The following is a 12,558-nucleotide window of genomic DNA, read 5'->3' on the forward strand; positions in this document are numbered from 1 at the left end:
GGTAAAAACAATGACAATGAAGTTCATTCTTAAAAGTCTATTTTTTTAAATGTCACAACACAGTTTACAAAAAAGAACATTTGATAAAAGCAATAAGAAACGTTGCATCAAGCAGAACTCTTTCCTGGACGTTGAGGCAAAAGTCTCACAAGTTTGATGATTGTTTCAGAAACATAACATAAAAAAGATAGAATTATATACAATGCATTGGGAAAGTATTCAGACCCCTTGACTTTTTTCAAATGTTGATATGTTACAGCCTTATTCTAAAATAGATTAAATAAAAATATACCACACTATCCCCATAATGGCAAAACAAAAACAGGTTTTTAGAAAGGTTTTCAAATGTATTAAAACTAAAAAACAGAAATACATTATTTAGATAAGTGTTCAGACCTTTTGATTTGAGACTCAAAATTGAACTCAGCTGCATCCTGTTTCTATTAATCATCCTTGAGATGTTTCTACAACTTGATTGGAGTCCACCTGTAGTAAATTAAATTAATTGGACATGATTTGGAAAGGCACACACCTGTCTACAAGGTCCCAGAGTTTGCAGTGCATGTCAGAGCAAAAATAATGAGGTCGAAGGATTTGTCTCTAGAACTCCGAGACAGGATTGTGCTGAGGCACAGATCTGGGGAAGGGTACCAAAACATTTCTGTATTTTTTTAATGTCCAAGAAAACAGTGGCCTCCATCATTCTTAAATAGAAGACGTTTGGAACCACCAAGACCCTTCCTAGAGCTGGCCGCCTGGCCAAACTGATCAATCGGGGGAGAAGGGCCTTGGTCAGCGAGGTGACCATGAACCCAATGTTCACTCTGACAGAACTCCAGAGTTCCTCTGTGTAGATGAACAGCTCAGGGCTGTTCTTATGCACAATGCAATGCGGAGTGCTTGGATGCACCACAAACCCAGAGGTGCCTTATTTTAAACTGGTTACCAATGTCCTTAGACCAGTAAATACAAATGTTAATACCCATGGTATACGGTCTGGTATACCACACCTGTCAGCCAATCAGCATTCAGGGCTCCAACCACCCAGTTTATAATGGTCAATATTCCACACCTCCACAGGCATTATATCACTTAGTTTAGATATACAGGTCCAGATATACAAGGTTTTTGTCAAACTTGTTCTGTTCAGGTCTTCTTCTTTCTGGGTTTGTTGCGTTCAGGTCTTCTTGGTTCTGGGTTTGTTGTGTTCAGGTCTTCTTGGTTCAGGGCTTGTTGTGTTTGGGTCTTCCTGGTTCTGGGTTTGTTGTGTTCAGGTCTTCTTGGTTCTGGGTTTGTTGTGTTCAGGTCTTCTTGGTTCTGGGTTTGTTGCGTTCAGGTACTCTTGGTTCTGGGTTTGTTGTGTTCAGGTCTTCTTGGTTCTGGGTTTGTTGTGTTTGGGTCTTCTTGGTTCTGGGTTTGTTGTGTTTGGGTCTTCTTGGTTCAGGGTTTGTTGACTGTACTGTAGAGAACAGAGGAGTCCTCCTCAGCTGCTTGTGCTGCTGCAGGTCTGAAGAGAGAAACAGAAATGAAACAAAGACAGCGTCCCAAATGGTGGCACCCTATAGGGCTCTGTCTAAAGTAGTGCCCTAAATAGGGAATAGGGTGCCATTTGGAACAGAAGAACAGTTCCTCAAAACCATCATCACATCTCTCCCTCATTATAGACATGTCATAGTAACTGTCCTGAGATGTCCATTGTTGGGTTCATAGTTTGGCTTCATAGTTTTCACTAAGGGTCAATTGTTTTGCTTATTGATGACATCTCCTACAATAAACTGCAGCATATGAATGACCTTAATGCAGAATATGCTCACTGGGTGGTAGAACTGGGGAGGTTGAATTTCACAGCAGCGTATTGGACATCTTGGTCCTGTTTCTGTGGTTGATGCAGCTGGACGGTGGAGTACAGAGGCACTTCCTGGTTTTTGGAGCCAGAGAAGTGGACACTGGCGTAGTGAACATCATCCTGGTTGTATGTGGACTCTGTCTGTGCTGCAGTAGAGGTCATGGCCATGTTTGAGATGTTGTCATACACTGGACTAGAGTCTCCCTGATGGAGAGAGAGGACAGACAACATGAGGAGTGGAAATGTTCCACAAAGAATACAGTCATCACAGTCTCCTTCTGATTCCATCAGACTCACCTGTCCATCATCTGATGTGTCTCTTGTGTTGGTGGGTTTGGAGGCCTTCTTCCTGTTTTGCACATTAATAATGAATAAATAAATTAATAAATTAATGAAGTTAACAACAAATCAGAGGGCTACATTTAAATAATGAACAAAATAAAAAGATACATTTAAACAAATCTGAGTGCCAAGGTGAAAGAATAATACAAATATCAGTTTTCCTTCTTCACTCACCTGAACAACATGAGTCCAGAGAGACAGAGGATGAGAACCAGAACAACCACTATGATTCCTACAGCTGCAGTCAGAACTGAGGTCTGTTTCCCTATAATACAATATGGATGATATGAGTACATGGCATTATATAATAAACTAAAAATAAACTATAATACAGGACAGTAATGCAATACTTGTTAAGGGATCTTATAACCCAATGTATAGCTATAAACTAAGGTGTAATAAGCCAAAACATAATGATTAAAATTAGCTTGAAACATGTAGTTTTGTATTGAAGATGTAACTTTACCTGCTACAATGATCATCAGAGCTGTAGAGTTATTAGATGCTATTATATTCTCAGCCTCACAGTAATATTCTCCTCTGTCCTCAGAGATGATGTTAGTGATGTTGTAACTCTGTCCTGATGCCTTTGGTGAGGCTACGTTCTTCTTGTACCAGGTGTATTTGTCCACAGGTGGGTTGGCATCACTGCTGCAGGTCAGAGTCACTGAACTGCCCTCCACTATTTCACCAGAGGGACCGACTGACACTGAGGTGTTCCTTGGTCCATCTGATGTAAAAGACAGTGGATTTAGTAAGAGAACTAATTAGGTCAGTTAAACATATTCTATACATTTTCCACAAATGTACTTTTCCACACAATGACTTTTAGCTCCATCCTCTTATTGAAGATTCTCTATTCAAGTATCATGTGGAGCCAATATCTGTCACTACAATGTTAATATACCAAACTAAAGGGTTAAACCCAATGTACTTACATGTGACAGTGAGAGTCTCTTCAGCAGAGGGGAGATCCTCATGTCCTTCTACAGAACAGGAGTATCTGCCTGTATCCTCACTGCTGACTGAGAACAGGATATAGACAGGAGAGGAGGTGTTGCTGTTTGGTATAGACTGTCTATTCTTATACCAACTGTAGGCTGTGATGGGGTCCAGTGTACAGTTGGTTCTACATCTCAGTGTGACTCTCTCCCCCTCTGACACAGATGTAGGATCCATCTCCAACACAACATCTGGAGTAAAAGGAACCACATCATTATTCTCCTCCTTTGTGTCTGTATAGCTGCCCTTCATAAGGTCATTACAGTCATTCATTTAATGAATTTGAAGGATTTAGTCAGGATAGTCAACTCCGGAATATTTTCCACTGTTTCCCAGGAAGTCCTGGGTTTAATAGAACCAATTTAATCAGATTAAAACACAACATTCTGATTAGCTTACATACAAAAGCACAGCTAAAATCACAGCAAACACTGAAGCACACACATCATATGCATTAGCATACATACAAAACCACACTCACATTACAGCTATCTAGATATGTGTCATAGATGTGAGATGAGTGACAGATTACCTGTGACAGTCAGGGAGACAGGTGAGCCATTAAACTTTCCTCCAGATGTTATGAATCTGAACCTGAACCCTGCAGAGTCACTCAATCTCAGGTCTGTGATTCTCAGGGTACAGTCACTCTCCTTATCCCCAAGGTACTCTATATGACCCTCATACCCCGGCACTGAGCTCAGATCTTCAGCCTCCATACCAGACCATTTAGTAAACCAGAAAGCTTGTTTGATCTCATGGTAACTGGGATATGTGTAAGAGCAGGATATGTCCACTGTTGACCCCTTCAAGGTACAGATACTCTGATGGGTGTAAGTCACACTCCAACACTTCTGACCTGAAATACAAGACAATATAACACCTTTATAAAATTCTTAATTACAATATCTACTGTATACATTTATGCTGTTATGTTCCCCAGCAAGAAAACGTCAAATTTAAACAAAACAAAAATGGGAATTAATAAAAGAGTCACTGACAAAGACAAAAATGAGACCAGTGGGCTCTGAAAGACACTCATGGGGGAGTCCATTGAAAATGTACTATCAACAACAACTGGAACAAAAAGACATGAGCTTCCACAACATTTACACAAGAAGAGGCAAACAAAATAAAACCCCCCAGTTGTAACACATTCTGACTAACGAGTGACACCAATCAGGGCACCTCACCTCCAAGTATCATTGAAAACAACAACACAACAATGTTTAAATCATATGCTGTGAAAGTAACCAGGAAGTGACTATCAGCTTTGTAGTTTTTAAACTTTAGTAGTTATTTTTCATGGGTCTTCAGTGCTCAGAAAAAGTTGTGCAATAGTGTACAGGCACAACAACGTAATGAAAGGTATTTGGTAGAAGTAAATCCATCCATTGACTGCATTTTCATGAATTTGATTAAATATCTTGAAGCCCATTCAACACTGCGTGGCAAAAGCATACAGAACTAAAGCAGAAGTGGACGTCACATTCACAGCAAATTCAATAATGATCGTCTGACGACCTGAAACAAATGTTGTATGTAAAAGTCCACACTTACACACTGCAGGAGAGAGGAGATCCTCATGGCCTTTTACAGCACAGGAGTAACTGTCTGCATCACTAAAGGAGTCTGAGTCCAGGCTGGAAGTGTCCTCCTTTACTTTGTGTCCGTTCTTGTACCAGATGTAGGTGCGGTGACTTATCACTCTAATACAAAGATGGAAGAAATCCTATGTTATACAGACTATTGTACATACACACCACAACAATTGTCAGAACTAATTGGAATTGAACATAAAAACACTTTTACTGTACCTGTGACAGACAGAGAGACTCCAGGACTTCCAGAATATTTCCCTCCTTCCTGATCTGTTAATAATCTGAACCAATACGTAGCTGAGTCTCTCTCTCTCAGGTCTGTGATTCTCAGGGTACAGTCTTTCTTCTTATCTCCATGATACTCCAGACGACCTGCATACTCTGGGTTCTGACCTAGATCTTCAGTCTCAATTTTAGTGAACCAGAAGTTTGATGTGACCTTATGACCTCTGGGATAGCTGAAAGAGCAGGTCATCTCCACTGTTGACCCCTTCAAGGCACAGATACTCTGATTGGTGTATGTCACACTCCAGACATTCTTCCCCAGTACAACTGAAACACAGTCACACAACACAACATTTATTAAATGAAAATGAGGCAAAAATGGCTCTCACTGACGGTATTGTTGGTCCACATTTTGTTGCCAAAGTTGCTGAGTTGAGTGTGAATGGAAACTACAGATAAGCATCTCTCAATTAGGAGTAGAAATCAAATCAAATCAAATCAAATGTATTTATATAGCCCTTCGTACATCAGCTGATATCTCAAAGTGCTGTACAGAAACCCAGCTTAAAACCCCAAACAGCAAGCAATGCAGGTGTAGAAGCACGATGGCTAGGAAAAACTCCCTAGAAAGGCCAAAACCTAGGAAGAAACCTAGAGAGGAACCAGGCTATGTGGGGTGGCCAGTCCTCTTCTTGCTGTGCCGGGTGGAGATTATAACAGAACATGGCCAAGATGTTCAAATGTTCATAAATGACAAGCATGGTCCAATAATAATAAGGCAGAACAGTTGAAACTGGAGCAGCAGCACGGCCAGGTGGACAGCAAGGAGTCATCATGCCAGGGAGTCCTGAGGCATGGTCCTAGGGCTCAGGTCCTCCGAGAGAGAGAAAGAGAGAATTAGAGAGAGCACACTTAAATTCACACAGAACACCGTATAGGACAGGAGAAGTACTCCAGATATAACAAACTGACCCTAGCCCCCCGACACATAAACTACTGCAGCATAAATACTGGAGGCTGAGACAGGAGGGGTCAGGAGACACTGTGGCCCCACCCGAGGACACCCCCGGACAGGGCCAAACAGGAAGGATATAACCCCACCCACTTTGCCAAAGCACAGCCCCCACACCACTAGAGGGATATCTTCAACCACCAACTTACCATCCAGAGACAAGGCCGAGTATAGCCCACAAAGATCTCCGCCACGGCACAACCCAAGGGGGGGGCCAACCCAGACAGGAAGATCACATCAGTGACTCAACCCGTTCAAGTGACGCACCCCTCCCAGGGACGGTAGAAGACCAATATATAAAGTGAAGTATATATGCCAAACAGAACAACATTATGACTCTTAACCTTTTAGACATGTTTATAAATTGAATCACAGGGCAACTAAAACAGTTATGAAAGGGACCATACCTGCTACAGACCAGAGAAAGAACACCAACACACTTCCTGCTGTTCTAAAGGCCATTGTTGCATCTCTCACCCTGCAGTCTTAGAAACATAAACAACAACTCACTCTATAGCTGGTGAATAACTCCACCTGATACATTGAAGTAGAAACTATAAATGGGGTACAGGGCCTCATTACTGAAAATGAACCAAGCTCATATTGCGTTGTGCTGTATTGTGTTACGGATGTAGGATCTTAATTTGATCACTCTTTAGTTGTAGAGAATTTGTGTATTCAAGGTTTAAAAAGGCATCTAAAGTTTTTTTTTGTTTTTTTTCAACTGTCAGACTTAATTTTCCCTAATGAAAACTGTGTGAACCACCACATTAATTATAATCCACATAATAATTCACTTTTCCTGTTGCTGAAGGATACTTTTTAAGATCCTTCATCTGTATACGGTTGTGTGTGTGAATACTGTCTGTCTATTACACTATGGATCAACATCATCAACAACACAGTACTGTAAACACATATTTATACATTGATTATTCTGAAGCCGTGTTATTCTCAGAACCCCAAATATAGGAGGATAAATGTCTAATCCTCTACGGTCCGTCAAGCTGTACAGCAGCCTAAAGACTGACCACCAGGTTCAACGATAGCTCCTATCCCCAAGCTGAACAGCAGCCTAAAGACTGACCACCAGGTTCAATGATAGCTCCTATCCCCAAGCTGAACAGCAGCCTAAAGACTGACCACCAGGTTCAATGATAACTCCTATCCCCAAGCTGAACAGCAGCCTAAAGACTGACCACCAGGTTCAATGATAGCTCCTATCCCCAAGCTGAGAGGCTAAACAGAAGTTACTCATAAACACATGCACACACACCTTTTATATAATAATTATATGGACTGGGGGCCCTGATCCCAAGCTATGAGGCTAAAAAGCAAGTGACTCACTCACTCCCTCCCTCCCTCCCTCCCTCCCTCCCTCCCACCACACACACACACACACACACACACACACACACACACACACACACACACACACACACACACACACACACACACACACACACACACACACACACACACACACACACACACACACACACACACACACACACACACACACACACACCTTCTATATAATAATTATATGGACTGGGGGCCCTGATCCTAGATCAACACTGGGGCTATGAGACACTTTATGAATACTGGCCCTGATGTAACAACCAAAACACAGCTCAAAACATAACTCGTAAAATGATACATTACCCTCAAGAATATTATCATTTATCATAAGAGTAGGGGTGTTAACCCTGGTGTCCTGGCTAAATTCCCAATCTTGCCCTCATACCATCATGGTCACCTAATCATCCCCAGCTTCCAATTGGCTGATTCATCCCCCTCCTCTCCCTGTAAATATTCCCCAGGTCGATGCTGTAAATGAGAATGTGTTCTCAGTCAACTTACCTGGTTAAATAATATAATAAACGTACCCCTGAATGCAGAACAATTTACCCATGGAGCATGTCGACAACTTATTCTAGGTGACAGAACTAACCACAGGTCTGAATACTTATGTACATGGGATATTTCAGTATTTCTTTTATACATTTGCAAAAAAATGTAAACCTGTTTTTGCTTTGTCATTAATGGGTATTGTGTGTAGATTGACGGGAAAATAAACAATTTCATCCATTTTAGAATAAGTCTGTAACTTAACAAAATCTGGAAAAAATCAAGGGGTCTGAATGCTTTCCGAATCCACTGTGGGATCTTGATTCAATCCTAATGTGCTTGTAGACAATACGTTTATTTAAAGGCAAAGTTAATGCGTTAGTGGAGATCACATTCAAGGTGAACACAGCAGATTTGAAAATGACCTTTTAAATGCTTTAGCACGGTTTCTAATTGGATCCAGGCTCCAGGGTTAGATAAGTCTACAGCCTTTGTTTTCCATAAAGTGTTTTAAAAGGATCCCGCGGACATAACCTTCTCCTTATTGGTGCACTCAGACCTTATGAACAACCAGGACCAAAAGGTCAGATACAGGTTGTGCTTATATTTGCCCTGTTTCAGATGTAAGCGTGTAACCTGTACAGTGTGTGTGGTGTGAAATGGAAATAGTTTGTTGCATATCCCACTCCTCCTGAGACACCCTCGGGGAGGAGAAAGGGTTGCATATCCCACTCCTCCTGAGACACCCTCGGGGAGGAGAAAGGGTTGCATATCCCACTCCTCCTGCGACACCCTCGGGGAGGAGAAAGGGTTGCATATCCCACTCCTCCTGAGACACCCTCGGGGAGGAGAAAGGGTTGCATATCCCACTCCTCCTGAGACACCCTCGGGGAGGAGAAAGGGTTGCATATCCCACTCCTCCTGAGACACCCTCGGGGAGGAGAAAGGGTTGCATATCCCACTCCTCCTGAGACACCCTCGGGGAGGAGAAAGGGTTGCATATCCCACTCCTCCTGAGACACCCTCGGGGAGGAGAAAGGGTTGCATATCCCACTCCTCCTGAGACACCCTCGGGGAGGAGAAAGGGTTGCATATCCCACTCCTCCTGCGACACCCTCGGGGAGGAGAAAGGGTTGCATATCCCACTCCTCCTGCGACACCCTCGGGGAGGAGAAAGGGTTGCATATCCCACTCCTCCTGAGACACCCTCGGGGAGGAGAAAGGGTTGCATATCCCACTCCTCCTGAGACACCCTCGGGGAGGAGAAAGGGTTGCATATCCCACTCCTCCTGAGACACCCTCGGGGAGGAGAAAGGGTTGCATATCCCACTCCTCCTGAGACACCCTCGGGGAGGAGAAAGGGTTGCATATCCCACTCCTCCTGAGACACCCTCGGGGAGGAGAAAGGGTTGCATATCCCACTCCTCCTGAGACACCCTCGGGGAGGAGAAAGGGTTGCATATCCCACTCCTCCTGAGACACCCTCGGGGATGAGAAAGGGTTGCATATCCCACTCCTCCTGAGACACCCTCGGGGAGGAGAAAGGGTTGCATATCCCACTCCTCCTGAGACACCCTCGGGGAGGAGAAAGAGTTGCATATCCCACTCCTCCTGAGACACCCTCGGGGAGGAGAAAGGGTTGCATATCCCACTCCTCCTGAGACACCCTCGGGGAGGAGAAAGGGTTGCATATCCCACTCCTCCTGAGACTCCTCGGGGAGGAGAAAGGGTTGCATATCCCACTCCTCCTGAGACACCCTCGGGAGGAGAAAGGGTTGCATATCCCACTCCTCCTGAGACACCCTCGGGGAGGAGAAAGGGTTGCATATCCCACTCCTCCTGAGACACCCTCGGGGAGGAGAAAGGGTTGCATATCCCACTCCTCCTGAGACACCCTCGGGGAGGAGAAAGGGTTGCATATCCCACTCCTCCTGAGACACCCTCGGGGAGGAGAAAGGGTTGCATATCCCACTCCTCCTGAGACACCCTCGGGGAGGAGAAAGGGTTGCATATCCCACTCCTCCTGAGACACCCTCGGGGAGGAGAAAGGGTTGCATATCCCACTCCTCCTGAGACACCCTCGGGGAGGAGAAAGGGTTGCATATTCAACTGTTTCACTGTTAGAAAATGGACAAGAACAAAGATGGTGTGGTCACCACTGAGGAATTTCTGGACAGGGTGCCCATATTTAGCCCCACAGCCTCCACCCCCGTGCTCTCCTCTATCCCCAATCACAGACTCATTAGGGCTGTCAGGTGGGTAAAACGTACCCCTCCATGGATCTCCACTCTCCCATCCGTCCCTAGCCCCCCCCCCCCAAAAAAAGAGGGACTCCTACCCGGGTAGATCTTTACAACAGTTTGGTGGGCAATAGGTACACCTCCATGGGTCTCCACTCTCTCATCCACCTGCCCCCCAAAATAGACACCCCTACCTGGGAAGGTCAGACAACAGTTAGGGGCTCAAGAGCCACGCCATGTTGGAGACCATATCACTCATTCTATATGACATCTCATTCTCACTAAACAATGATGTAATTTATTCTCTAACTACTAGTTGGACAAAATGAGACTGTGAGGAACCCTACAGGACGATCCAGGATTCCAACAGAGAAGACGACATAGGGAAATGTATGTTTTAGATCTGTAAGAGTTCATTTGGAAGAGGGAACTCCTAACACCCATATCTGCTTTTGGTTAGGTTATAATGATGGTAGAACTCTTTCCATGTTCTAAAAATAATGTCTGCATTGCATGCTTATGTTTCACGTGTTAGTCATCAGTTATCTTGCTTCCATCTGTCTTTCTGTATCCTGCTGACCATAGTACGTCCAGCTGTCATAAATGTATGTATGGTCTTGGTTAATGTACTCTTTCTAAAATAGAGTATAGTCTGAGTGTCATATGGCCTGGGTGTCATCTTCTCTTAATGTGCATGTCCTTGCTATTTCAGCCTGGCAACCAGACCTATTTAATGCTCAGCTCTCTCCTTAATGGTTCGCTCCAACATGCCCCAGGTTATTAGTGAGTTAATTGTTGCATGATTTAATTCAATCACGTAATCAATTAAACGTTAGGTAATCTATTTGATAAAATAACATGTCATCACATGAATGACAGTCAGACACTACAAAGTGAAAAGAAACGTTGCATCGGAACATTGAGGCAAAATATTACCATAACTTTGTCATAAAACCAATAATAAATGTATATGAAAATAGCAAATAAACATATATTATGTGTATCATCTGTAATGGAATAATACAGTACTGTATAATGTAATAGAATATAAACAGTACTGTATACTGTCATAGTACTACTGTATAATGTAATAGAATATAAACAGTACTGTATAATGTAATATAATAGTCCAGGACTGTATAATGTAATATAATAGTACAGGACTGTATAATGTAATATAATAGAAACAGTACTGTATAATGTAATATAATAGTACAGTACTGTATAATGTAATAGAATAGTACAGTACTGTATAATGTAATAGAATAGTACAGTACTGTATAATGTAATATAATAGTACAGGACTGTATAATGTAATAGAATAGTACAGTGCTGTAGACTGTAATAGAATAGTACAGTACTGTATAATGTAATAGAATAGTACAGTACTGTAGAATGTAACAGAATGGTTCAGTACTGTAGAATGTAACAGAATGGTTCCATACTGTAGAATGTAATAGAATAGTACAGTACTGTAGAATGTAATAGAATAGTTCAGTACTGTAGAATGTAACAGAATATTACTGTAGAATGTAATAGAATAGTTCAGTACTGTAGAATGTAATAGAATATTACTGTAGAATGTAATAGAATAGTACAGTACTGTAGAATGTAACAGAATGGTTCAGTACTGTAGAATATAACAGAATGGTTCAGTACTGTAGAATGTAATAGAATAGTTCAGTACTGTAGAATGTAACAGAATGGTTCTGTACTGTAGAATGTAATAGAATAATACAGTACTGTAGAATGTAACAGAATAGTTCAGTACTGTAGAATGTAATAGAATAATACAGTACTCTAGAATGTAACAGAATGGTACTGTAGAATGTAATAGAATAGTTCAGTACTGTAGAATGTAACAGAATGGTTCAGTACTGTTGAATGTAATAGAATAATACAGTACTGTAGAATGTAATAGAATAATACAGTACTGTAGAATGTAACAGAATGGTACTGTAGAATGTAATAGAATAGTTCAGTACTGTAGAATGTAACAGAATGGTTCAGTACTGTTGAATGTAATAGAATAATACAGTACTGTAGAATGTAATAGAATAATACAGTACGTTAGAATGTAATAGAATAGTTCAGTACTGTAGAATGTAACAGAATGGTTCAGTACTGTAGAATATAACAGAATGGTTCAGTACTGTAGAATGTAATAGAATAATACAGTACTGTAGAATGTAACAGAATGGTTCAGTACTGTAGAATGTAATAGAATAATACAGTACTGTAGAATGTAACAGAATGGTTCAGTACTGTAGAATGTAACAGAATGGTTCAGTACTGTAGAATGTAACAGAATGGTTCAGTACTGTAGAATGTAATAGAATAATACAGTACTGTAGAATGTAACAGAATGGTTCAGTACTGTAGAATGTAACAGAATAGTTCAGTACTGTAGAATGTAATAGAATAGTACAGCACTGTAGA

At 41.9% G+C, this 12,558-nt stretch overlaps 1 protein-coding gene across 1 annotated transcript; it reads right to left on the reverse strand.

Moving 5' to 3' along the window:
* Positions 1-44: 44 nt before the first annotated feature.
* LOC135528825 (B-cell receptor CD22-like) lies at positions 45-7,950 on the reverse strand. Its single transcript, XM_064957881.1, has 10 exons — positions 7,940-7,950; positions 5,239-5,343; positions 4,751-4,899; positions 3,723-4,049; positions 3,127-3,381; positions 2,655-2,918; positions 2,363-2,453; positions 2,144-2,195; positions 1,815-2,050; positions 45-1,507 (listed from the first exon to the last, which is right to left on the reverse strand). The coding sequence occupies exons 1-10, from the start codon at positions 7,948-7,950 to the stop codon at positions 1,441-1,443; spliced, it is 1,557 nt and encodes a 518-aa protein (XP_064813953.1). The 3' UTR covers positions 45-1,440.
* Between the last annotated feature and the right edge of the window lie 4,608 nt (positions 7,951-12,558).

The sequence above is a fragment of the Oncorhynchus masou genome, unplaced genomic scaffold (assembly GCF_036934945.1).
Source record: "Oncorhynchus masou masou isolate Uvic2021 unplaced genomic scaffold, UVic_Omas_1.1 unplaced_scaffold_1043, whole genome shotgun sequence".
In the NCBI taxonomy this organism is placed as follows: Eukaryota; Metazoa; Chordata; class Actinopteri; order Salmoniformes; family Salmonidae; genus Oncorhynchus; species Oncorhynchus masou.

Coding starts and splice junctions, on each gene's coding strand:
- LOC135528825 (XM_064957881.1), bottom strand. Junction 4,050..4,750: donor TCTCCTCTCTCCTGCAGTGT/GTAAGTGTGGAC, acceptor CTTGTATTTCAG/GTCAGAAGTGTTGGAGTGTG. Junction 2,051..2,143: donor ACACATCAGATGATGGACAG/GTGAGTCTGATG, acceptor TCTCTCCATCAG/GGAGACTCTAGTCCAGTGTA.